This window comes from Salvelinus fontinalis, chromosome 6 (assembly GCF_029448725.1).
Source record: "Salvelinus fontinalis isolate EN_2023a chromosome 6, ASM2944872v1, whole genome shotgun sequence".
Taxonomy (NCBI): Eukaryota; Metazoa; Chordata; class Actinopteri; order Salmoniformes; family Salmonidae; genus Salvelinus; species Salvelinus fontinalis.
Genome location: NC_074670.1, coordinates 17,591,902 through 17,618,921, shown reverse-complemented (window position 1 = coordinate 17,618,921; position 27,020 = coordinate 17,591,902). Strand labels below are relative to the sequence as shown.

At 46.2% G+C, this 27,020-nt stretch overlaps 4 protein-coding genes across 7 annotated transcripts in view; 3 read left to right on the top strand and 1 right to left on the bottom strand.

Moving 5' to 3' along the window:
* Nucleotides 1–5,324, top strand: part of LOC129857222 (tyrosine-protein phosphatase non-receptor type 6-like) — a 67,502-nt gene extending 62,178 nt beyond the window's left edge. For all 4 annotated transcript variants that reach the window (XM_055925260.1, XM_055925262.1, XM_055925263.1 and 1 more), the window contains one exon: nt 4,976–5,324. In XM_055925260.1, the coding sequence (XP_055781235.1) occupies nt 4,976–5,078 (103 nt within the window). In that variant the 3' untranslated portion in view covers nt 5,079–5,324. The remainder of the gene's footprint in view (nt 1–4,975) is intronic.
* Nucleotides 5,325–5,901: 577 nt separating this feature from the next.
* Nucleotides 5,902–9,257, top strand: LOC129857221 (retinol-binding protein 1-like). The gene is made up of 4 exons (XM_055925259.1): nt 5,902–6,399; nt 6,912–7,096; nt 7,675–7,776; nt 8,819–9,257. Exons 1-4 carry the CDS (start codon nt 6,324–6,326, stop codon nt 8,870–8,872), a joined length of 417 nt encoding a protein of 138 aa, XP_055781234.1. The 5' UTR covers nt 5,902–6,323; the 3' UTR covers nt 8,873–9,257.
* Nucleotides 9,258–9,961: 704 nt separating this feature from the next.
* Nucleotides 9,962–20,993, bottom strand: LOC129857220 (tumor necrosis factor receptor superfamily member 5-like). The gene is made up of 8 exons (XM_055925258.1): nt 20,592–20,993; nt 17,877–18,002; nt 15,079–15,225; nt 14,549–14,642; nt 14,306–14,382; nt 13,885–13,995; nt 11,228–11,365; nt 9,962–10,390 (listed from the first exon to the last, which is right to left on the bottom strand). Exons 1-8 carry the CDS (start codon nt 20,671–20,673, stop codon nt 10,209–10,211), a joined length of 957 nt encoding a protein of 318 aa, XP_055781233.1. The 5' UTR covers nt 20,674–20,993; the 3' UTR covers nt 9,962–10,208.
* Nucleotides 20,994–21,617: 624 nt separating this feature from the next.
* LOC129856819 (uncharacterized) overlaps nt 21,618–27,020 on the top strand; it is a 42,702-nt gene continuing 37,299 nt past the window's right edge. Inside the window, exons 1-4 of the mRNA XM_055924527.1 lie at nt 21,618–21,723; nt 22,813–23,011; nt 23,594–23,774; nt 23,919–24,044. Of these exons, the coding sequence (XP_055780502.1) occupies nt 21,710–21,723; nt 22,813–23,011; nt 23,594–23,774; nt 23,919–24,044 (520 nt within the window). The 5' untranslated portion in view covers nt 21,618–21,709. The remainder of the gene's footprint in view (nt 21,724–22,812; nt 23,012–23,593; nt 23,775–23,918; nt 24,045–27,020) is intronic.

Genomic DNA, 27,020 nt, shown 5'->3' with positions numbered 1-27,020 from the left:
TAGTACAGTACAGTACACCACAGTGTAACCCCTGTCTCTAGTACAGTATAATACACCACAGTATAACACCTGTCTCTAGTACAGTATAGTACACCACAGTATAACACCTGTCTCTAGTACAGTATAGTACACCACAGTGTAACCCCTGTCTCTAGTACAGTACACCACAGTGTAACCCCTGTCTCTAGTACAGTATAGTACACCACAGTGTAACCCCTGTCCCTAGTACAGTATAGTACACCACAGTGTAACCCGTCTCTAGTACAGTATAATACACCACAGTGTAACACCTGTCTCTAGTACAGTATAATACACCACAGTGTAACCTGTCTCTAGTGCAGTATAATACACCACAGTGTAACCCCTGTCTCTAGTACAGTATAATACACCACAGTATAACCCCTGTCTCTAGTACAGTATAGTACACCACAGTGTAACCCCTGTCTCTAGTACAGTATAATACACCACAGTGTAACCTGTCTCTAGTACAGTATAGTACACCACGGTGTAACCCCTGTCTCTAGTACAGTATAGTACACCACAGTGTAACCCCCTGTCTCTAGTACAGTATAGTACACCACAGTGTAACCCATGTCTCTAGTACAGTATAATACACCACAGTGTAACCCATGTCTCTAGTACAGTATAATACACCACAGTGTAACCCCTGTCTCTAGTACAGGATAATACACCACAGTGTAACCCATGTCTCTAGTACAGTATAATACACCACAGTGTAACCCCTGTCTCTAGTACAGTATAATACACCACAGTGTAACCCATGTCTCTAGTACAGTATAATACACCACAGTGTAACCCATGTCTCTAGTACAGTATAATACACCACAGTGTAACCCATGTCTCTAGTACAGTATAATACACCACAGTGTAACCCATGTCTCTAGTACAGTATAATACACCACAGTGTAACCCCTGTCTCTAGTACAGTATAATACACCACAGTGTAACCCCCGTCTCTAGTACAGTATAATACACCACAGTGTAACCCGTCTCTAGTACAGTATAATACACCACAGTGTAACCCCTGTCTCTAGTACAGTATAATACACCACAGTGTAACCCCTGTCTCTAGTACAATATAATACACCACAGTGTAACCCGTCTCTAGTACAGTATAATACACCACAGTGTAACCCCTGTCTCTAGTACAGTATAATACACCACAGTGTAACCTGTCTCTAGTACAGTATAATACACCACAGTGTAACCCGTCTCTAGTACAGTATAATACACCACAGTGTAACCTGTCTCTAGTGCAGTATAGTACACCACAGTGTGAGTCTGGCACTGGCTTGACATGGGTGGCTCAGTGCCCTAAATTGTGTTGGAAAAACTGTTGATTAGTTCATCCATTTATCTAATTACAGTACAATAGAATGGCTTCCCCGCTGGCCTCTAGTGCCCGCCTGGCCAAGGCTACGGCCACTCAAACATGTGGGTAAGCTCACAATCCAGAGTTCACTGGAGAGCTCTGAGCTGGCTATGTACAGTATGAAATGTGACACTGTCACCACTTCTGAGTGTTTATCTCCTAAGCTAGGCAATACCTGTTTTTACCTGTTGTACATTTGCGAACAAACAACATTTGTATTGTTAACCTGTCAGGGTACTATCAGGGTAGTGTTTGGTAGGGTCAGGGTACTGTCAGGGTAGTGTCAGGGTAGTGTTTGGTAGGGTCAGGGTACTGTTTAGGTAGTGTTGGTATGGCCAGGGTACTGTTAGGGTAGTGTTTGGTAAGGTCAGGGTACTGTCAGGGTAGTGTTTGGTATGGTCAGGGTAGTGTTTGGTACGGTCAGGGTAGTGTCAGGGTAGTGTTTTGTACAGTCAGGGTAGTGTTTGGTATGGTCAGGGTACTGTCAGGGTAGTGTTTGGTACAGTCAGGGTAGTGTTTGGTACTGTCAGGGTACTGTCAGTATACTGTCAGGGTAGTGTTTGGTACAGTTAGGATACTATCAGGGTAGTGTCAGGGTAGTGTTTGGTACAGTCAGGGTAGTGTCAGGGTAGTGTTTGGTACTGTCAGGGTAGTGTTTGGTACGGTCAGGGTAGTGTCAGGGTAGTGTTTGGTACAGTCATGGTAGTGTTAGGGTAGTGTTTGGTACAGTCAGGGTAGTGTTTGGTACAGTCAGGGTAGTGTTTGGTACGGTCAGGGTACTGTCAGGGTACTGTTTGGTACGGTCAGGGTAGTGTTTGGTATGGTCAGGGTAGTGTCAGGGTAGTGTTTGGTACAGTCAGGGTAGTGTTTGGTACGGTCAGGGTACTGTCATGGTACTGTTTGGTAGGGTAAGGGTACTGTCAGGGTAGTGTTAGGGTAGTGTTTGGTAAGGTCAGGGTGCTGTCAGGGTAGAGTTTGGTACGGTCAGGGTAGTGTTTGGTACGGTCAGGGTAGTGTCAGGGTAGTGTTTGGTACAGTCAGGGTAGTGTCAGGGTAGTGTTTGGTACGGTCAGGATAGTGTTTGGTAGAGTCAGGATAGTGTCAGGGTAGTGTCAGGTAGGGTCAGGGTAGTGTTTGGTACGCTCAGGGTACTGTCAGGGTACTGTTTGGTAGGGTAAGGGTACTGTCAGGGTAGTGTTAGGGTAGTGTTTGGTAAGGTCAGGGTACTGTCAGGGTAGAGTTTGGTAGGGTCAGAGTAGGGTCAGGATACTGTTTGGTAGGGTCAGGGTACTGTTTGGAAGGGTCAGGGTACTGTTTGGAAGGGTCAGAGTAGGGTCAGGGTACTGTTTGGTAGGGTCAGGGTACTGTTTGGTAGAGTCAGGGTACTGTTTGGAAGGGTCAGAGTAGGGTCAGGGTACTGTTTGGTAGGGTCAGGGTACTGTTTGGTAGGGTCAGAGTACTGTTTGGTAGGGTCAGGGTACTGTTTGGAAGGGTCAGGGTACTGTTTGGTAGGGTCAGGGTACTGTTTGGAAGGGTCAGAGTAGGGTCAGGGTACTGTTTGGTAGGGTCAGGGTACTGTTTGGTAGAGTCAGGGTACTGTTTGGAAGGGTCAGAGTAGGGTCAGGGTACTGTTTGGTAGGGTCAGGGTACTGTTTGGTAGGGTCAGGGTACTGTTTGGTAGGGTCAGGGTACTGTTTGGAAGGGTCAGGGTACTGTTTGGAAGGGTCAGAGTAGGGTCAGGGTACTGTTTGGTAGGGTCAGGGTACTGTTTGGTAGAGTCAGGGTACTGTTTGGAAGGGTCAGAGTAGGGTCAGGGTACTGTTTGGTAGGGTCAGGGTACTGTTTGGTAGGGTCAGGGTACTGTTTGGTAGGGTCAGAGTACTGTTTGGTAGGATCGGGGTACTGTTTGGAAGGGTCAGGGTACTGTTTGGTAGGGTCGGGGTACTGTTTGGAAGGGTCGGAGTGGGGTCAGGGTACTGTTTGGTAGGGTCGGGGTACTGTTTGTAAGGGTCAGAGTAGGGCCAGGGTACTGTTTGGTAGGGTCAGGGTACTGTTTGGAAGGGTCAGAGTAGGGTCAGGGTACTGTTTGGTAGGGTCAGGGTACTGTTTGGTAGAGTCAGGGTACTGTTTGGAAGGGTCAGAGTAGGGTCAGGGTACTGTTTGGTAGGGTCAGGGTACTGTTTGGTAGGGTCAGGGTACTGTTTGGTAGGGTCAGGGTACTGTTTGGAAGGGTCGGGGTACTGTTTGGAAGGGTCAGGGTACTGTTTGGAAGGGTCGTAGTGGGGTCAGGGTACTGTTTGGTAGGGTCAGGGTACTGTTTGGAAGGGTCGGAGTGGGGTCAGGGTACTGTTTGGAAGGGTCAGGGTAGGGTCAGGGTTTTGTTTGGTAGGGTCAGGGTACTGTTTGGTAGGGTCAGGGTACTGTTTGGAAGGGTCAGAGTGGGGTCAGGGTACTGTTTGGTAGGGTCGGGGTACTGTTTGGTAGGGTCAGGGTACTGTTTGGTAGGGTCAGGGTACTGTTTGGTAGGGTCAGGGTACTGTTTGGAAGGGTAGGGGTACTGTTTGGAAGGGTCAGGGTACTGTTTGGTAGGGTCAGGGTACTGTTTGGTAGGGTCAGGGTACTGTTTGGTAGGGTCAGGGTACTGTTTGGTAGGGTCGGGTACTGTTTGGAAGGGTAGGGGTACTGTTTGGAAGGGTCAGGGTACTGTTTGGTAGGGTCAGGATACTGTTTGGTAGGGTCGGGTACTGTTTGGAAGGGTCAAGGTACTGTTTGGTAGGGTCGGGGTACTGTTTGGTAGGGTCAGGGTACTGTTTGGTAGGGTCAGGGTACTGTTTGGTAGGGTCAGGGTACTGTTTGGTAGGGTCAGGGTACTGTTTGGTAGGGTCGGGGTACTGTTTGGTAGGGTCAGGGTACTGTTTGGTAGGGTCGGGGTACTGTTTGGAAGGGTCAGGGTACTGTTTGGTAGGGTCAGGGTACTGTTTGGAAGGGTCAGAGTAGGGTCAGGGTACTGTTTGGTAGGGTCAGGGTACTGTTTGGTAGGGTCAGGGTACTGTTTGGTAGGGTCAAGGTACTGTTTGGAAGGGTCAGAGTGGGGTCAGGGTACTGTTTGGTAGGGTCGGGGTACTGTTTGGAAGGGTCAGGGTAGGGTCAGGGTTTTGTTTGGTAGGGTCAGGGTACTTTTTGGTAGGGTCAGGGTACTGTCAGGGTACTGTTTGGAAGGGTCATGGTAGGGTCAGGGTACTGTTTGGTAGGGTCAGGGTACTGTCAGGGTACTGTTTGGTAGGGTCAGGGTACTGTCAGGGTACTGTTTGGTAGGATCAGAGTAGGGTCAGGGTACTGTTTGGTAGGGTCAGAGTAGGGTCAGGGTACTGTTTGGTAGGGTCAGGGTACTGTTTGGTAGGGTCAGAGTAGGGTCAGGGTACTGTTTGGTAGGGTTAGGTACTGTTTGGTAGGATACTAACTGAAGATCTAAAGAGTGCTCATTTTCTTACACACAAAGAAGCCTACATTGTTATCTCTCAGCTATTTGAAGCTGCAGGTTTCTAACATGATGTCCTCTCTCTTGTACTGTCTCTCTTTTAGGAACAAGGAACAGGAATTGTATGAAAACCTAGCCAAAGCAAAGAAAGATGTGAAGAAGCAGAAGTCAGAGGAGAAGAAGAGTGGCTCCGTGAGAAAAAGATAGAGGATGAGAGAGCTGTGTCCTGATGATTTAATATTGAGTTTGATAATAACTTTTTATTTTAAAAGATTTATCTTTGTGTTTTTTTATATCAAGTGATAAAGTTGATGTCTGTGATATAATTAAGATTATAAAGCAAAGTACTGATAGATTTGGGCCCTGGGCTCATGCACCATGGAACCATTCTGCACCCATGCAAATGGTAATGGGTTTACATTTTTGCTGACAATAAAGGCTCAGAGTAATATGCATTAATTTCTTTCTTCATCACAAGTGTGTTGTATCCATGGATGCAAAGCCTATAGAATATTCGACAATGAATATATTATAATGCCATGACCGAGGGATCTAGCACAGCGGGGACACACTGCCACTCTGCCATTCCAATGAAAGTTTTAGATAAGACATATCTCTATAATGAGCTATTATGTTTATAGACTAACATTGGCAACATCACTGGGCTCCCCCAGAGTCGCCGACGACCCCAAGTGACTGCTCCGAGTGAGAGGAAAACATTGAGCGAGATGAATGAACTTTCCCCCCGCCTCCCTCTCCCTCTTCTCCGCATGTGGTACAGAACAAAGTCTGCTCTCCAAACAGCGATAGTGAAGGAGAGCGAGAGAAACTTTTAACACTTTTGTGTGTGTAATGTTTACTGTTCATATCTGATTGCTTATTTCACTTTTGTTTAATGTTTTTCACATGTTTTGGCAATGTAAGCATATGCCAAAAAAGCCATTCTAAATAGAGAGATGGAGAGAATACCGTTTAATTAACGGCACAGACCTACCCAGTTCCCATTTTAGGAAGAGGATTAGTGGAACAAAAGCTGTTTGCATAAAGCTCCGTAGGGAGGAGTTTACGCTTTCCGTGGGAGAGCAGAGGGAGCGAATAGGGAATTTAAAAGGGTTGTGCAACGTTTGCATCAGGGAATCGATACCCGGGGATTGAAGGAGTGGAGAGAGCAGAGGACAGTCATTGTGGATACGACCGCCGCTCTAAAACATTCCAGCAGCTCAATCATTCCTTTATCGAGTTGCAGTTTTGCGTAAAGCCGCATACCTTCTGACTGACACTAGCAGACATAAGGTTAGCTCACAGGTTGCACAAGTGTTATTATTATCAAACAATGCGGTAGTGGTGAGAGCAGTGAAAAGAGCAGAGAAGGATAATATCTGTAGAGAAGAGGCAACACTGTAGGTTACAGTTTTCTTTGTTGAGTTCCTCTGCAAAACTAAAGGCTAAAAGATGTCTAAACCAAATTACACAGGAACATTTCACATGGTGTCTCAAGATAACTTCGAGAACTACCTCGCAGCTTTGGGTAAGATTATATGAATCGTAATGTCTTTGTCTGTTACCACATATATTAGCTACAAATGCGTCATTGTTAAAAAGTGTCCAATTCGTGTAGTTGTAATATGTAAAATGACACGTGTTAAGAGCTTACTGTACCTCTGCAACTTGCCTCCTTTAATTTTAATTTAACACGATTCATTCATTCTATTTTACTGAACTAAACATATTTTTTTCCTTTGTTTGCCTGCTGCTTTGAGATTCATTTTAGGGGTAGTGACTCATCCAAAGGCTTGCCATCTCTTCCCAGAGCCGTGTGATAGATCATCATGGCGCCTTAGCCTGTAAATGACCCTGGACACAGACAGGGATGTGTGTGTGTGTGCCTGTCTGTGCGTGTGTGGTATCTGGAAACATTAACAGGAGATGTAAAAGGACAGACAGCTGTAGGCCAGAGATGTTGCCTCAGAAACACTACCTCATTACTATAATGGCAAGGTGTTATGTTTGGTTGATTCATTCTCTCTCTCTCTCCATCAGATATTAATTTTGCCCTGCGGAAGATAGTGTGTATGTTGAAGCCCACTAAACAGATAGTCCACGACCCGGCCACGGGCATTATGAAGATCCGCACATTGACCACCTTTAAGAACTTTGATATGGATTTCGTACTGGGTCAGGTCTTCACCGAGGACCTGGGACCTGTGGATGGACGAGTCTGTCAGGTGTGTGTGTGTTACAGTTCTACATGTATGGTTGGGTGGGGGGTCTCTGTGTTCTTCATCATGTGCTGTTTGTAAAGACAGTGGCTAAATGTATTTCTGCTATCTGGTGATGTTTTCCCTTATGTTTGTCTGTTTCATAGCTTGTTCAGACTTGTACAAATTCTCTCTAATTGACTTCATATAGGTGTACTTGTCATACTACTTTGCTTTGTTTGGGTGAATAGACTATTTGCCAGCTGTGTGTGTGTGTGTGTGTGTGTGTGTGTGTGTGTGTGTGTGTGTGTGTGTGTGTGTGTGTGTGTGGTGCTATTTTGGCCTGTGTGTGTGTGTGTGTGTGTGTGTGTTATTTTGGCGTGTGTATGTGTGTGTACCTCCTGTTGTTTTCCTGTCATAACCACCCCCTGTTGCTTGTTTTCAGACCGCGCCAAACTGAGAGTGGTACAAGCCAGTGGTTGTGTGTGTGTGTGTGCACTGTCATGTTTTTGCAGACCATTGTGTGTTAACCCTGTTTTTAGACCACCGTGGGCTGGGTGGGTGATAAGCTGGGGTGTGTTAACTCAGTTTTTCTCTGTTTTTAGACCACAGTGGACTGGGAGGGTGATAAGCTGGTGTGTGTTCAGAGAGGAGAGAAAGAGGGAAGAGGATGGACACACTGGCTGGAGGGAGACAAGCTACACCTGGTGAGAATGGAGGGATGGATTAACAGAGAGGGATAAAGATGGGAAGGGAATAGGAATAGAGGTGAACACAAGGCCAGAGAAAGGGAGGAAAGCAGGAAAGATTTGGGAGGAAAGAAGATGCTGGGATTGATATACCATTTTGAAAGTGGGGGATATGCAAATCAGATTTGGTGATGGAAGTTATTCACTGCCTACGTTGTATGTCCATGCACGTGTCCGTGCACGTGTTTGTGTGAGAACAAATGAGGTCCTTCTAAAAAAAGAGGGGATGTATGGCCCTCAAACCTCCTTACTTGTTGCCTGTACATGGGAAAGAAATGTGTGGGGCCCGAAGAAGGAGAAAGAAACAGAGGAAAACACTTAAGAGTCTTCAGGGTGAAGGAATGGGCAGCAACAGGAAGAATAAGTAAAGGTTATTGTTTGTTACCGTTTTAATGAGCTAAACTTCAACAAGACTCTTCATAGTGAAGGGATTAGAAGGAGAATCACAAGCTGCTGTTTAGGCCTGTGCTTCAGATGGACTTTAGTTGGGCAATCTGTTTTTGCTTGTGATTACATGCAAATGCTGATTACGATTTCAAACAATCAGCATTGTTTTATTAAACCGCTCCCAAATGCTTCTAATAGAAAACAATACCTCATTGATATTTTGTTCAAATCCGAAAGAGAAGTTTGTAAATAAATACCACTGGGGATCAGGCAGTAAAGGGTGGATTTGGTGAGTAACACAAGAAGAGGAGGAGGGAGGGGCGCGAGGGGTAGTGAGATTGAGAGTGGGGAAGTACATGTGTGGGGGGTAGAGATAAGGAAGGGGAGAGAGCGAGGAAGAGGAGAGAGAGATAGGGGAGATAGGATTACAGTAGGGAGAGAAAAGAGCACAGCGTTTTTATTGTGACTGAGTCCATTAATGATCTTTTCCCACGCATGCACACACACACTCACTCTCACACACACACTCCCACACCCAAACTCACTCATCCAAACTCCTCCCTCTTTTCTCTTTCTCCACCCTCTTCTCAACCCGTCCTTTTTTGCCCTCTAGGAGATGAGAGTTGGAGATGTGGTCGCCAGGCAACTCTTCAAGAAGGCAGACTGAAACCACTGGAAGGATCTCGTTCATCAACTCAACGTTCATGATTCTCATTAGAAAACAGTCTAGGACTTGGTATATAAGTGCCATAGTTTTAAAAATATGATCATCATTGTTTTAAAACCAGTACTTAATGGACAACATTTAAGATATTTTTTAATTAGTGTGCTATTTCGCTGTGGGAAATATTGTCAATGGTCTGTTTTGAATGTTGTCATGGTACAGTGCAGGGTGAACTGTGTAGACATTCCCAATGTTTTTCCTCATATAGCACTAAGATAGTTCACAATGCCATTGAATGTTCCCTTTTGTGTTGTATGTGGCTGTTCTGTGTCCAAATATACCACCTGATGCTCCACACTACAAATACAGACGTTGCTTCTTTATGGGACCATGATCTAACTCTTCCCTTCAATGTGTATTTATGTATACGCTGTGATCGAAAGTCAGTTCAGCGTTATTCACTCCGATTGGTTAAGATTTGGGGAAGGTGTGCTTACCCTTGGTCTGTGCCTAAAGGGCTGCGTTTACACAGGCAGCCCAATTCTGATCTTTTTTCAAACTAATTGGACTTTTGACCAATCCGATCAGCTCCGAAAAATATCTGATGTGTAAAGATCTGATGTTATTGGTCAAAAGACCAATGGAAAACAATATCAGACTTGGGCTGCCTGTGCGAACGCAGTCCGCAACTGATTTCAGTTGGCCTGCATTTAGCTGTAAATGCTAGCTGATAACACTAGAGGGCAGGGTAAAGCAGTTTGAAGTATGGTAGCCGCTGCTACTCCTATCCTACAGGGGGCGAGAAACAATTAATCGGTGTCCACTCTGGTGTTGTCTACATTTAGATTCTGCACTTTGCTAAAGTGTCAACTGTTTTGACAGAATTTTCAATGCTGTGGTTAAAACATCATTGAACAGATGCTGTGATGTCAAAATGAATATCTATATATATACATCTACTTCATCAATCTCTTTTCCACCACAGTGATGTTCATATCAAGCTACTGACAACAACACGTCTTCGTTAGGGAAAGTCCAGCCGCCGGGGGCTTCGAAAGTTCCTTAGAAAAATGTAAAATAGAGAAGCTATGATGACATTTGACCTCAGTGGTTACACTTTATTTAAGCCCTCCCCAACAGTTTTTTCAATGACCTAAGAAACAAAGAATGTTCATTGGATGTTTATAGTTCAGTATATTTATATTGCAGGGATGAGACTTTAAAAAAAGGGATTTTATCCAGGAACTGTCAAGGAGGAATCTGCTCAGTTATTTTCACATGTAGGTCTTATTCATTGAAAAAAGTAATTAAAAAAATAATATTTAGTTGAAAATCAGAATTAAGTCCCTGGCCACTCATCTTCCTGTGGCTCTGATAGGTAGCGGGAGGGTCTGATGTCATTTCCTCTCATTCCATTACTGTGATCCGATTGGCTGAAAAGCTCTGATGTTGTCATTGTTATGGTGGCGCTATCGGCCTCAACTTCACAGTCTGACGTATAGCCGTTTACCTGAATAACAGCTGGGATGCACAATGGAAATAGTATGAGCACACAACAATAACCCTCCTCCAACGTCACGTAGTACTGCATTTCTCATTCATGAAGCCTACACAGGCCCCATCTCATCGTGGCCATAGAGGTAACAATACATCTGTATTTAAATGATTTGATTTAGGCTCTTGCAAATGGAGAAATAGCTCATCCTGATGGTTGATTATATGGGCAGCCTCAGTTTAGATTACATTACATCTGATCCATTCTAAGTGAGGAGAGCCATCGCATTATTGATCATTGCATCACATTATTGATCATTGGGAAGCTGCAGAACTACTATGAGTGATGGATATGGTTTAATATAGACTAATGAACAGGTTTATCACATATAGCGACTCCACAAGGAAACAATGTGTTTTTGGTGATGCGATTTGTCAGGAGATGATTTAAAGGGGTAGTTCATCAAAATGTCAAATGTCATTTATCTTGTGGATACCTTGCACTCGATTCAATCCATATTGCCGAAGTTCAGCGCTATGGCGCTGAATTGCGTGCTTGAAATTGAAAGAGATTTTCCAATTGAGCTGACATATATAGCGTTTAGTGGAACATTGCCTTTAAATTTCAATCGCTCTATAACGCTAAACCTCAGCGATATGGATTGAATCGAGCCCTTAAACCATGGTAGCCAGGGTCCCATCACTCATATTGTTCTGCACTCTATGATGCTTATGCTAACCTGTAGCTCAGTAAACAAACCCAACCTACTCCCTGGGTGTACTGAATACCTCTTTCTTGTGCACTAGTGGAGGTACATTTGTGATTGTGGTGAACTATTCCAACTACCACTGAGGGACTTTCACCTGTGTTGATGAAGAGTGGCTCAGTGGCTTTCTGGTCCAGGCTCCAATGGCTGTTGCACTCCGTTGGGAACTTGAGCTCAGCTGGAGCGAAGGAAGGAGGTGCAGGCTCTACAGGAATACCAGGACCACTGGAGTTAGCTACAGACAGACAGGCAGACAGACATGAGATCACTGAGTAGCACTATCAACATTCATATACTTGCTGTATCTGACTTTCTGTTATTGTGGGTAAGTCCAACCGCCACTAGTGATGCATTGATAAAAAGGACAGTCACAAAATGTGTCAACTGGTGACGCCACGTACTTTACACAACGCTTTCTTGCAATGAGTTAGCTGGCTGTGAAACGTGTCATGTGGTTTTCCAACAACCGTGTCAAGCTCAACATAGAACGGGATGTGGTTTTGTCCCCAAGTCTCACAAACTCAAGAAGCTACAGTAGAAGCTTGTTTCATGCCTACTATAGTTTCAGAACTGATAATGAGTCGATGTACATGGAATCCGGAGGCAGTTGTTCTTATTTCTACCTTCACAGGGTAGTCCAACTGGTTATTTATTATTTCTACCTTCACAGGGTAGTCCAACTGGTTATTTATTATTTCTACCTTCACAGGGTAGTCCAACTGGTTATTTATTATTTCTACCTTCACAGGGTAGTCCAACTGGTTATTTATTATTTCTACCTTCACAGGGTAGTCCAACTGGTTATTTATTATTTCTACCTTCACAGGGTAGTCCAGCTGGTTATTTATTATTTCTACCTTCACAGGGTAGTCCAACTGGTTATTTATTATTTCTACCTTCACAGGGTAGTCCAACTGGTTATTTATTATTTCTACCTTCACAGGGTAGTCCAACTGGTTATTTATTATTTCTACCTTCACAGGGTAGTCCAACTGGTTATTTATTCGGTGGAACCTACATTGAGTTTGATTTGAATTAAATATATATATATGATTGAAATGTCAATGTCAAATAACCTTTAGAAATAACATTTCAAACAACATTTTCCAAAATGGGATATCAGTGTGAGATCACAGATATCCTCTGTGTGCCTACAATGTTCTCTCAACTTCCCATTTTATGCTCAGTCGTTTCTCAACAAACATCTGTTTGTTTGAGATATTAGGCTGAAACATAAATGTTATAACCAGAAGCCAATAGCAGTGTCCCCCCTTATATAAGCTCCTGTGACTTTTAGCTGCACTTGGACTCATATTGGTTGATGTGCTGTGCTCTCAGCTCCTGATCGAGCATAAACATGAGCAATGCATGCGAGTTTCACTATAACTCATATTGTCTTTGATCTGATTAATCTCTAGAGGAAGTGGCGAGTTCCTACGTCTGACGGTGAAAAGCAATGACCTTGTTTCCTTTCATTCAATCCAAATTACGTCTAGCACCTTGACACCTAATACTTTTACAATGTGATGCATATTGTCGCTGTGTAGGAGAGAAAATACACACTAAGAGTTCTCACTGCCTCTGCATCTGTCACCAGGTAATATATACTGTACATGATCTGAAATCTGCTGGCTGGGAAATCACTCAAAGATATGAAAATAGCATTTACTTAACAATTGGTAGGCCTAACTGTCAAATAGGACCAAGAGTGGGGCTTTTTGAATGACTCCCGAAGAAACGAACAAGTTGTTGATATGTTATAATGATGTATGTACACCAGCCCTCAGAGTGGAGTAGCATACAGCTGAGCTGGACTTGATCAGGCAAGTTAATTTCACCTGTTGACTCGCTCATGCAATCACACACCTGTCAGTAATTATCAGAACTGCCCTGATAGGCTCGTTCACACTTGTTGTTTGTATTTAAAGCCTGTCAAGCCATAGCTCAGTTTCTTTCCAGTTGTGTGTGTTAAGAGTAAGTTTGTTTCCTATTTCAGATGTATTGGTTTAATAGGTTTATCCGTATCACCTTGTATGTTCTGCAACCTGCTCATGATGTCTCTCCTTCGTTGCAGAACCCCACAAATCCAACTTCACCATGTCCAACCACAGGTCCTCAATAAATAGGTGAACTTTGGCACTGTCTCTGTCATTTGCGAGTACTCCTGGTGACATCTATCCAACCAATGACCTATCTAGGTTCCTTAGCTTATTTTTCATGGTCCTTCAAGCTGGATGATGTTTACCAGGTGTACTACAGCAGATTTCCATCTACCACGGCAGAGATAGCGTTTCATTTTCATGTGAAGGACTGTGTAGGTCGTCACTGTAGGGAGTGTTGGAGTGGTTGGTCACCCATCAACCGGACCGGGCTCTAACAGCATGACTTCGTCTCCATTCATCACGTCTTTGGGCTACCCCGTGCTCACCCTAGGGGCCAACCCGCACTCGTCCAAGGGGCCTACCTGAGCCCATTCAAGAGGTGGCCTACCAGGTACTCATACAAGGGGTCTCATGTGAGCCTGCCCAAGAAGCCTACCCTGCCACACCTACATCGCTCCTGACCAACAACCCTATTTTTCAGTGTTATTCAAATGTTTCATTGTAATGTCTTAGTAAATACCTAAAACTTGTTCTACAGTACAAAGAGAGAGTCCCTGGAATATGGTGGCAACTCCCTCTAGCCAATGCTTACATCAAATCCACGATGAGTGCACAAACACACACTATTTGGGTGTAGCAGTGATATACACACCTGGCATGTATGATTGATGCTTGGCCCTCCAATAGATGCAGATCAAGATTATGATGAGTGAGGTCACCACTAGTCCCGCCCACAGACTGGTAGGTAGTATCCAGGGACACCCTGATGGAGCGGGATGGGGGAGAGCGGGGGAGAGAGAGACAGAGGGACAAAGAGGGAGAGAGAGATAGGATCAATCAAAACAATCTAACACCCAGCAAATACATATATATATCTGAACCATTTCTGAGGGAGAATGCAATGTGCTCTAATCTTGTTTACAGTATTAGATGTACATTACTTATGTCAAATCATTCAATGAAGAGAGAAAGAGGGGAGGTGGAAGAAATATTGGTAAAATGCCATATATACCATCTAGTTTTCTATATATTCTATACTACTGTGCAATAAAAGGAGATGCTATTAGACCTACGAGATATGAAGGCACCACACACAGCATCGGTCGTCTCAGTCCCAGCACTTTTCACCTCCTTCCCTAGGTCCCCACACCTGAGAAAAGAAAGTGATTGTGAAACAGAGAAAGGAGTTTAACGCCACAGTTAACCCAACTGTCCCACAATTGTATAAAAATGTCAAACGTTTCATGCCAACCAAATGCACCTACTGAGTTGACTTTCGATAGAAATCAGAGCCACTTTGTGTGAAGGGTTCTGACCTGGTGTGTGATTGGCAGTGTGTGATGGCATCATTGACACTGTTATATGTCCCAGGTAGGCACGGGGCACAGACTGTGTCATTCTGGAGGGTGGCTGGGGGATTTAGGAACAGGTGTCACATGTCAGCTGCTCAAAGTAAAGTACACACATCCAGCAGATTATACAAGCACCGTAATAAGATGTTTTGTACTGCCAAAGGCCCACAGTAGTTTAAACATTGACCCTGAGTGCATCTCATTAGACTACAGACTCTGATTTTTTTGTCAGGTGTCTTTTCAATACCAGCCTTAGTATCTCCAACTTATGGTCAGCTCATCAGAGGCAATGGTCTGTCATATTAGAACAGAGTGTAGAGGTGAGGAGGCTGCTGAGGGGAGAACGGCCCTTAATAACGTCTGGAACGGAGCAAATGGAATGGCATCAGACCATCATTCCACTGATTCCGCTACAGGCAATATCACGAGCATGTCCTCCCCAATTAATGTGCCACCAACCTCCTGTGGGGTAGAGGTGAGGAGGCAGTTCTCACCTTGATTTACAACCCCTGAACCCAGAGAGCACAGCTTCACGGGTAGGCAGTGTTCACATTCATTGTCTGTACAGTAGAAACCAGTCTTACACACACATTGCCTGTCACTACTGGCTTCACACTCCCACAATACCCTCTGGTTATTGCCTGAGAAAGGGAGAGAGAGACGGAGAGAAGAGAAGGGAGAGAAAGAGTGGGAGAGAGGACGGTAGAGGGAGAGTTGGGGTATTGAGTGGGAGAGGGCAAAAAAAATTAGGTGAGGTGAAAATAATGATACGTTCAAGAGAGAGATGAGGAGAGAGGTGGGATAGAGAGAGGGGATGGCAAGATGAGGAGAGAGGTGGGATAGAGAGAGGGGATGGAAAGATGAGGAGAGAGGTGGGATAGAGAGAGGGGATAGCAAGATGAGGAGAGAGGTGGGATAGAGAGAGGGGATGGAAAGATGAGGAGAGAGGTGGGATAGAGAGAGGGGATGGAAAGATGAGGAGAGAGGTGGGATAGAGAGAGGGGATGGCAAGATGAGGAGAGAGGTGGGATAGAGAGAGGGGATGGCAAGATGAGGAGAGAGGTGGGATAGAGAGAGGGGATGGAAAGATGAGGAGAGAGGTGGGATAGAGAGAGGGGATGGAAAGATGAGGAGAGAGGTGGGATAGAGAGAGGGGATGGAAAGATGAGGAGAGAGGTGGGATAGAGAGAGGGGATGGAAAGATGAGGAGAGAGGTGGGATAGAGAGAGGGGATGGCAAGATGAGGAGAGAGGTGGGATAGAGAGAGGGGATGGAAAGATGAGGAGAGAGGTGGGATAGAGAGAGGGGATGGAAAGATGAGGAGAGAGGTGGGATAGAGAGAGGGGATGGAAAGATGAGGAGAGAGGTGGGATAGAGAGAGGGGATGGAAAGATGAGGAGAGAGGTGGGATAGAGAGAGGGGATGGAAAGATGAGGAGAGAGGTGGGATAGAGAGAGGGGATGGAAAGATGAGGAGAGAGGTGGGATAGAGAGAGGGGATGGCAAGATGAGGAGAGAGGTGGGATAGAGAGAGGGGATGGAAAGATGAGGAGAGAGGTGGGATAGAGAGAGGGGATGGAAAGATGAGGAGAGAGGTGGGAGAGAGAGAGGGGATGGCAAGATGAGGAGAGAGGTGGGATAGAGAGAGGGGATGGCAAGATGAGGAGAGAGGTGGGATAGAGAGAGGGGATGGCAAGATGATGAGAGAGGTGGGATAGAGAGAGGGGATGTAAAGATGAGGAGAGAGGTGGGATAGAGAGAGGGGATGTAAAGATCAGGAGAGAGGTGGGATAGAGAGAGGGGATGGAAAGATGAGGAGAGAGGTGGGATAGAGAGAGAGGATGGAAAGATGAGGAGAGAGGTGGGATAGAGAGAGGGGATGTAAAGATGAGGAGAGAGGTGGGATAGAGAGAGGGGATGGAAAGATGAGGAGAGAGGTGGGATAGAGAGAGGGGATGGAAAGATGAGGAGAGAGGTGGGATAGAGAGAGGGGATGGAAAGATGAGGAGAGAGGTGGGATAGAGAGAGGGGATGGCAAGATGAGGAGAGAGGTGGGATAGAGAGAGGGGATGGCAAGATGAGGAGAGAGGTGGGATAGAGAGAGGAGAGAGGTGGGATAGAGAGAGGTGATGGAAAGATGAGGAGAGAGGTGGGATAGAGAGAGGGGATGGAAAGATGAGGAGAGAGGTGGGATAGAGAGAGGGGATGGAAAGATAAGGAGAGAGGTGGGATAGAGAGAGGGGATGGCAAGATGAGGAGAGAGGTGGGATAGTGAGGGGATGGAAAGATGAGGAGAGAGGTGGGATAGAGAGAGGGGATGGAAAGATGAGCAGAGAGGTGGGATAGAGAGAGGGGATGGCAAGATGAGGAGAGAGGTGGGATAGTGAGGGGATGGAAAGATGAGGAGAGAGGTGGGATAGAGAGAGGGGATGGAAAGATGAGGAGAGAGGTGGGATAGAGAGAGGGGATGGAAAGATGAGGAGAGAGGTGGGATAGAGAGAGGGGATGGAAAGATGAGGAGAGAGGTGGGATAGAGAGAGGGGATGGAAAGATGAGGAGAGAGGTGGGATAGAGAGAGGGGATGGCAAGATGAGGAGAGAGGTGGGATAGAGAGAGGGGATGGAAAGATGAGGAGAGAGGTGGGATAGAGAGAGGGGATGGAAAGATAAGGAGAGAGGTGGGATAGAGAGAGGGGATGGCAAGATGAGGAGAGAGGTGGGATAGAGAGAGGGGATGGAAAGATGAGGAGAGAGGTGGGATAGAGAGGGGATGGCAAGATGAGGAGAGAGGTGGGATAGAGAGAGGGGATGGAAAGATGAGGAGAGAGGTGGGATAGAGAGAGAGGATGGAAAGATAAGGAGAGAGGTGGGATAGAGAGAGGGGATGGCAAGATGAGGAGAGAGGTGGGATAGAGAGAGGGGATGGCAAGATGAGGAGAGAGGTGGGATAGAGAGAGGGGATGGAAAGATGAGGAGAGAGGTGGGATAGAGAGAGGGGATGGAAAGTGATAGAGAAAGAGAGGGTCGTGAGAGCGAGTGAGAGACAGAGAGAATGAGAGAGAGAGAGAGAGAGCAGGGGTGGGGGAGAGAGAGAGAGAAAATAATATATATATATAGAGAGAGAGAGCAGGGGTGGGAGAGAGAGAGAGAGAGAGCAGGGGTGGGAGAGAGAGAGAGAGAATGAGTCAGATCAAAAATTAATGATTTTAAGGAGACAGGAGAACAATGAGTAGAACTGTCAGAATAAGGAGGAGGAAGGGACAGAGGGAGGAGGGAGGAAGAGGGGGGACTTACTGGAATGGCAGACCCTACAGGGTAGACATTTTTTCAAGGAGTTTAATTCACCAGTGTAGTATTCATGTTGACAGGTTTCACACTCTGTTTTTGTAGACTTGCCACAGTCGGTGCGAACATACTGTCCTGGATTGAGGTTGGGAAAGAGAGAATGACAGAGAAATGTGATCATCCATACCCTCATATATAGGCCACAGTATTATGCTGTCCATAGTAACATGTTCATCACAGGAGGTTGGTGGCATCTTAATTGGGGAGGATGGGCTCGTGGTAATGGCTGGAGCAGAATGAGTGGAATGTTATCATCAACATCAAACAAATGTTTTCCATGTGTTTGATGCCATTCCATTTGTGCCGCTCAAGCCATTATTATGAGCCGTCCTCCCCTCAGCAGCCTCCTCTGGTGTTCATGTAGTGTTGTAGAGATAAAGGGACTGCTGTTTTCCCCTCTATACTGCAGTTCATCATTTGATAATATGGTCATGTTGCAGACAAAGCAATGTACAGTTAATACATACAGTGGGGCAAAAAAGTATTTAGTCAGCCACCAATTGTGCAAGTTCTCCCACTTAAAAAGATGAGAGAGGCCTGCAATTTTCATCATAGGTACACTTCAACTATGACAGACAAAATGAGAAAAAAAAATCCAGAAAATCACACTGTAGGAATTGTAATGAATTTATTTGCAAATTATGGTGGAAAATACGTATTTGGTCACCTACAAACAAGCAAGATTTCTGTCTCTCACAGACCTGTAACTTCTTCTTTAAGAGGCTCCTCTGTCCTCCACTCGTTACCTGTATTAATGGCACCTGTTTGAACTTGTTATCAGTATAAAAGACACCTGTCCACAACCTAAAACAGTCACACTCCAAACTCCACTATGGCCAAGACCAAAGAGCTGTCAAAGGACACCAGAAACAAAATTGTAGACCTGCACCAGGCTGGGAAGACTGAATCTGCAATAGGTAAGCAGCTTGGTTTGAAGAAATCAACTGTGGGAGCAATTATTAGGAAATGGAAGACATACAAGACCACTGATAATCTCCCTCGATCTGGGGCTCCACGCAAGATCTCACCCCGTGGGGTCAAAATGATCACAAGAACGGTGAGCAAAAATCCCAGAACCACACGGGGGGGACCTAGTGAATGACCTGCAGAGAGCTGGGACCAAAGTAACAAAGCCTACCATCAGTAACACACTACGCCGCCAGGGACTCAAATCCTGCAGTGCCAGACGTGTCCCCATGCTTAAGCCAGTACATGTCCAGGCCCGTCTAAAGTTTGCTAGAGAGCATTTGGATGATCCAGAAGAAGATTGGGAGAATGTCATATGGTCAGATGAAACCAAAATATAACTTTTTGGTAAAAACTCAACTCGTTGTGTTTGGAGGACAAAGAATGCTGAGTTGCATCCAAAGAACACCATACCTACTGTGAAGCATGGGGGTGGAAACATCATGCTTTGGGGCTGTTTTTCTGCAAAGGGACCAGGACGACTGATCCGTGTAAAGGAAAGAATGAATGGGGCCATGTATCGTGAGATTTTGAGTGAAAATCTCCTTCCATCAGCAAGGGCATTGAAGATGAAACGTGGCTGGGTCTTTCAGCATGACAATGATCCCAAACACACCGCCCGGGCAACGAAGGAGTGGCTTCGTAAGAAGCATTTCAAGGTCCTGGAGTTGCCTAGCCAGTCTCCAGATCTCAACCCCATAGAAAATCTTTGGAGGGAGTTGAAAGTCCGTGTTGCCCAGCAACAGCCCCAAAACATCACTAGAGGAGATCTGTATGGAGGAATGGGCCAAAATACCAGCAACAGTGTGTGAAAACCTTGTGAAGACTTACAGAAAATGTTTGACCTTTGTCATTGCCAACAAAAGGTATATAACAAAGTACAATATTGAGAAACTTTTGTTATTGACCAAATACTTATGTTCCACCATAATTTGCAAAAAAAAAAAAAAAAAAAAATCCTACAATAAAACAATAAAAATCCTACAATGTAATTTTCTGGATTTTTTTTTTCTCATTTTTTCTGTCATAGTTGAAGTGTACCTATGATGAAAATTGCAGGCCTCTCATCTTTTTAATTGGGAGAACTTGCACAATTGGTGGCTGACTAAATACTTTTTTGCCCCACTGTATAATATAATGTGTATATGTGGCACATGTATAACGCTGGTCTTTCAGCCATCTTGCTCCAACAGCCATCTGAACAACAGAAACACACCAGTAGTCACTGACCTTTACGACAACAGAAACACACCAGTAGTCACTGACCTTTACGACAACAGAAACACACCAGTAGTCACTGACCTTTACGACAACAGAAACACACCAGTAGTCACTGACCTTTACGACAACAGAAACACACCAGTAGTCACTGACCTTTACGACAACAGAAACACACCAGTAGTCACTGACCTTTACGACAACAGAAACACACCAGTAGTCACTGACCTTTACGACAACAGAAACACACCAGTAGTCACTGACCTTTATGACAACAGAAACACACCAGTAGTCACTGACCTTTACGACAACAGAAACACACCAGTAGTCACTGACCTTTACGACAACAGAAACACACCAGTAGTCACTGACCTTTACGACAACAGAAACACACCAGTAGTCACTGACCTTTACGACAACAGAAACACACCAGTAGTCACTGACCTTTATGACAACAGAAACACACCAGTAGTCACTGACCTTTACGACAACGCTCACAGCACCTTTCCACCCCAGAAGCATCATGAAGGTATTCCTCAGTTTTGCATCCCAATCCAGTCATCTCTAGTCCATTTGATGATAGTCTCTTTGTTAAAATGTTGACTCTATCATAAAGTTTGTGTTTTTCAGTAATTCTCCTCTGTAAAATCGTTACTATTCAAGTAAAACATTCTTCTTCACCATTAATGTTGTTGATCCACTGGTCTCAGTTGAATGTATATCCTTTCACACTCCGCCTCTCTGTCTCTAGCTCTCTCTTGTTCTCTATCACTATTTCTGACTTTTACCTCTTTCTTCCGCTGAAGTATCACTCACTCTTTGTCTTCTCCTCTGCTGTCTCCTTCGTTCTCTCAGTGAGAATATAGAGCTGCTTCCTCGCCTCTCACCCACCTCTTTCCGCCTCGCTTGCCCTCCACTGCGGAAAGCCCCGATGACCCTCATCTGCCCTGTGCTTCTCTCTCTCTCTTCTCTCCCCCCTTTCCTTCCTGCCCTCCCTCTCTGGCACGAGGTGCACTGTTCTGGACCGTGTAAACTAGCTGTAGAGAGGAGGATTCTAGAGGCTGCTTTTGGCACTGTCTCCAGATCAGTATGTCCAGATGTGGCACACAATACACACCAACACAATAAGATACTTCCCCTGACCACTCCACCCCTTCCCGTCACTCTCTCTCCCTTTATTGCTTTACTGAACCTTTGTCCCGATAGTGTTGCAATGCTGCTGATCTGAGAGATGTGAGAGATGTGTTTAGATGAAGACAGAAATATATACCCCTGACTCTCTTCCTTCCTCCCTTCTTCTCTCTCTCTCCCTCACTCTCTATGCACTCTCTCTTTCTCTGTCAATTCAATTCATTTTTTGGCATGGGAAACACGTTTACATTGCCAAAGCACGTGGAAAAGATAATAAACAAAAGTGAAATAAACACTCAAAAATTAACAGTAAAGTTCTCTCTCTCTCTCAACGTGGAATAGATGTTGAATTGACGTCTGTGCCCAGTGGGAGGGGTTAGAGGGAGAGAGTCAAAGTGAAATAGCAAGAAAAGAGAAAGACAGTGAGTTTGTTTATTTGCTGAGGCAGAAGTGATCACTTCCTCACCATGCTAGGAGTGAGGTATGTCATGATTTTTCATAATTTCTTATCAAACAGAATATAAACACAAATATAATATGTAAGCTCATCTCCCTGCATTTATACAGCACTGAGTGATATTAAAACAAGCAACACATTTTAAGTTACGACCTTATGCAACGATCGTGATTCACAGTTTCCTTCTTGGGAAATGTGGTGTAATTTTCTTCTTCCTCAATGGATGTGATTGTGTGAAATGAACCCAGCATTTGTTAATAAGGGCTGATATTATAATATATGTACTGTAAGTCTGAACTGATATTCACATGCATCTCTCACCCTTGTTCTTTCTTTCTGTTTGTCTGACTGTTTCTCTCTCTATTTGTTCATATTATTGATTCTCTCTTTTTCTTCATACTTTCCTTCTCTCTCGGTGTCTCTTTGTTAATCTTCTTGTTCTCCTCTTTGACTGTGTCCCATCTTTCTCTCTGTATCTATCCCACTTTCCCCCCCCCCTTCTCGCTCGCTTTCTCTCCCTTCTCTCCTCCTCTCTCTCTTTCCATCTTCGTCCTCTCCCCCCTTTCTATCTTCATCCCCCCTATTTCTGTCTTTGTCCTCTCCCCCTCTCTCTATCTTCATCCTCTCCCCCTCTCTTTCTTTCTGTCCTCTACCCCTCTCTCTTTCTGTCTTCGTCCTCGCCCCCTCTCTCTCTTCATCCCCCCCTCTTTCTGTCTTCATCTTCTCCCCCCCACTCTCTTTCTGTCTTTGTCCTCCCCCCGTTTCTGTCTTCGTCCTCTCCCCCACTCTCTTTCTGTCTTTGTCCTCCCCCCGTTTCTGTCTTCGTCCTCTCCCCACTCTCTTTCTGTCTTCATCCTCTCCCCCCTCTGTTTCTGTCTTCGTCCTCTCCCCTCTCTCTCTTTCTGTCTTCGTCCTCTCCCCGTTTCTGTCTTCGTCCTCTCCCCACTCTCTTTCTGTCTTCGTCCTCTCCCCCCTCTGTTTCTGTCTTCGTCCTCTCCCCCCTCTCTTTCTGTCTTCGTCCTCTCCCCCCTCTGTTTCTGTCTTCGTCCTCTCCCCACTCTCTTTCTGTCTTCGTCCTCTCCCCCCTCTGTTTCTGTCTTCGTCCTCTCCCAGCCTCTGTCTGTTCCTCCTGCCCCTCTGTGCCATCTCGATGCTCTCGGGGTGGGTGGAGTCTCCAGGCTATCCCCGTGGTTACCCACCTGATGCCAGTCTGAACTGGAGCAGGTGTGCCCCTCCCGGCCACACCCTCGCCCTCAGGCTGACACACCTGGACATGGAGGACAGTGACGGCTGCGAGAACGACGCCCTGGAGGTCAGTGTGAAGGGTTAAAGGCAATTATTTATATATACACTATATGACTGATAGGAGATGTTGTTTTGAAGCCTCCATCTTGGCACTCCCCCACCAGTGTAAAAATTGTTTTTGAAGCTATAGAAATGCATTTATTAATTTCTACATTTGTTTTTGCCATGCTTATTATATTGCAGTCAACTTAATGCACACTTTTAAATTATATTATGTAAACTAAACATAAAAATAAAACATTTTCCTTAAAGCATACTTAAATACATTTTGTCCTTGAAACACCGTAGAATTCTTTTCATTCATATGGAGGACTGCTTCTTCTGGGGAGTGCAATTATGGCCGACTGGTAGCTTCAAATCCTCTCATTGGCCAATACATAGCATGAACAATCCATTGGTTAAAGTCAGGTGTCACTGACTCAAGGATGACACTTTTACTGTAATGTAACATACTTTGAGATATGGCAAAAAGTAATCTATTATTACTGTTATTGGGGTGGGAATGGGAGGGATATTAGATGTCACAATTAGTCATCCTAAGGTGTCCATGTGTTTTTTAAAGAGTTCTCTCCTCTCATCCCTCTGTTAGATCTTTGCAGATGGAAAGCACATAGCCCTTCAATGTGGTGAAATGTCGTTTGAGGACCTTGATTCTACCGTCAATCCCTCACTCCTTTCCTCCGTGGAGGGCTGCCTCTCTCTCTCGTTCCGCTCTGACTACTCCAACACCAAGAGACACACTGGCTTCAGAGGCTTTTACATGCTGCAAGGTGAGGAGGAGAAAGGGAGCATTGTTTCATAAAGCATTGCTGTATTTCTCCTAGACTATGATGAAATTGTATTCTTTTGTTGTTGTTGTTGCATTACCTCATGTAACAAATGAACTTAGTCAGACAGATGTTGTCTTCTAACAGACTTTGATGAGTGTGAGGAGGACCCAGATAACGGATGTACCCAGTTCTGCCACAACTACATTGGAGGCTACCTCTGCTCCTGTCGCCTTGGTTACCACCTGGACACAGACGGACACACCTGCACAGGTATAGAGAGACAGTGTCACGATCGTGTGGAGGAGAGACGGACCAAAACGCAGCATGTGGAAAATAAGCCATCTTCCTTTTATTATTGAAGAAGGCAAAACGAAACAAAACACTTACAAACTAACAAAACAACAAACGACCGTGAAGCTATAAACGTAGTGCACACACACATGCTACAAACGTTCACCATAGACAATTCCCCACAACAAACTAAAGCCTATGGCTACCCTAAATATGGCTCCCAATCAGAGACAACAGAAACCAGCTGTCTCTAATTGGGAACCCATTCAGGCAACCATAGACTTCCTAGACAACTACACACAACATAGACACAGCTAGACAACTATACTAAACATAAACCCAACTACTCTAAATAAACCCCCTAAACCTTACAATCACCCTGGACACTACAAAACCCACATGAATACCCATGTCACACCCTGACCAAACTAAAAATAATAAAGAAAACAAAGAATACTAAGGCCAGGGCGTGACATAGCCCCCCCCTTAAGGTGCGAACTCCGGGCGCACCAGCACAAAGTCTAGGGGAGGGTCTGGGTGGGCATCTGACCACGGTGGTGGCTCAGGTGGTGGCCCCACCATAGTCAATCCCAGCTTATATCTCCCCCTACAAATGACCACCCTCATATTATCCCCCCTTAATCTTTTGGGTAACATCGACACAAGGGGCAGCACCGGGATAGAGGAATAGCTCAGGGCAGAGGGATAGCTCAGGATAGAGAGGTAGCTCAGGATAGAGAGGTAGCTCAGGATAGAGGGGCAACTCCGGACTGAAAGGCAGCTCCGGACAGAGAGACAGCTCTGGACTGAGGGGCAGTTCTGGATAAATAGCCGCTCTGGGCTGAGGGACAGCTCATGACTGGCTGACGGCTCTGGACGCTCATGGCTGGCTGACGGCTCTGGACGCTCATGGCTGGCTGACGGCTCTGGACGCTCATGGCTGGCTGACGGCTCTGGACGCTCATGGCTCACTGACGGCTCTGGACGCTCATGGCTCACTGACGGCTCTGGCAGATCCTGTCTGGTTGGCGACTCTGGCAGATCCTGTCTGGTTGGCGGCTCTGGCAGATCCTGTCTGGTTGGCGGCTCTGGCAGATCCTGTCTGGTTGGCGGCTCTGGCAGATCCTGTCTGGTTGGCGACTCTGGCAGATCCTGTCTGGTTGGCGGCTCTGGCAGATCCTGACTGACGAATGGCTCTAGCGGCTCCTGACTGACTATCGGCTCTGACGGCTCGGGACAGACGGGCGGCTCTAATGGCTCGGGACAGACGGATGGCTCAGACGGCACTGGGCAGACGGATGGCTCAGACGGCGCTGGGGAAACGGATGGCTCAGACGGCGCTGGGAGAACGGATGGCTCAGACGGCGCTGAGGAGACGGATGGCTCAGACTGATCCTGTCTGGCGGAAGGCTCTAGCGGCTCCTGTCTGGCGGAAGGCTCTAGCGGCTCCTGTCTGGCGGAAGGCTCTGTAGGCTCATGGCAGACGGGCGGCTTTGCAGGCTCATGGCAGACGGGCGGCTTTGAAGGCTCATGGCAGACGGGCAGTTCAGTCACCGTTGGGCAGACGGCAGACTCTGGCCGGCTGAGACGCACTGTAGGCCTGGTGCGTGGTGCCGGAACTGGAGGTACCGGGCTAAGGACACGCACCTTCAGGCTAGTGCGGGGAATAACAACAGGGCACACTGAGTTCTCAAGGCGCACTATATGCCTGGTGCGTGGTACCGGACTGAGGGCACGCACCTCAGGACGAGTGCGGGGAGAAATAACAGTGTGTACAGGACTCAGGAGACGCACAGATGGCTTAGTGCGTGGTGCCGGAACTGGAGGCACTGGGCTGGAGACACGCACCATAGGGAGAGTGCGTCGAGGAGGAACAGGGCTCTGAAAACGCACTGGAAGCCTGGTGCGTGGTGTAGGCACTGTAGGTACTAGGCTGGGGCGGGGAGGTGGCGCCGGAAATACCGGACCATGGAGGCGTACTGGCACTCTTGAGCATTGAGCCTGCCCAACCCTACCTGGTTGAATGCTCCCGGTCACCCGACCAGTGCGGGGAGGTGGAATAACCCGCACCGGCCTATGTAGGCGAACCGGGGAAACCATGCGTAAGGCAGGTGCCATGTATGCCGGCCCGAGGAGACGCACTGGAGACCAGACGCGTTGAGCCGGCCTCATGACACCTGGCTCAATACCCAATCTAGCCCTGCCAGTGTGGGGAGGTGGAATAACCCGCACTGGGCTATGCACTCGTACAGGAGACACCGTGCGCTCTACTGCGTAACACGGCGCCTGCCCGTACTCCCGCTCTCCACGGTTAGCCTGGGAAGTGGGCGCAGGTCTCCTACCTGCCCTTGGCCCACTACCTCTTAGCCTCCCCCCAAAAATTTTTTGGGTAGTACTCACGGGCTTTTCAGGCTTCCAGCCACGTCTCCTTGCTGCCTCCTCATATCTCCGCCTCTCTGCCTTCGCTGCCTCCAGCTCAGCTTTGGGGCGGTTATATTCTCCTGGTATTTCACGGTCCAGAATTTCCTCCCAATTCCAATAGTCCAGTGTAGGTGGGTCCTGTTGTTGTTGCACACGCTGCTTGATCCGATGTTGGTGGGGAATTCTGTCACGATCGTGTGGAGGAGAGACGGACCAAAACGCAGCATGTGGAAAATAAGCCATCTTCTTTTATTATTGAAGAAGGCAAAACGAAACAAAACACTTACAACCTAACAAAACAACAAACGACCGTGAAGCTATAAACGTAGTGCACACATACATGCTACAAACATTCACCATAGACAATTCCCCACAACAAACTAAAGCCTATGGCTACCCTAAATATGGCTCCCAATCAGAGACAACAGAAACCAGCTGTCTCTAATTGGGAACCCATTCAGGCAACCATAGACTTTCCTAGACAACTACACACAACATAGACACAGCTAGACAACTATACTAAACATAAACCCA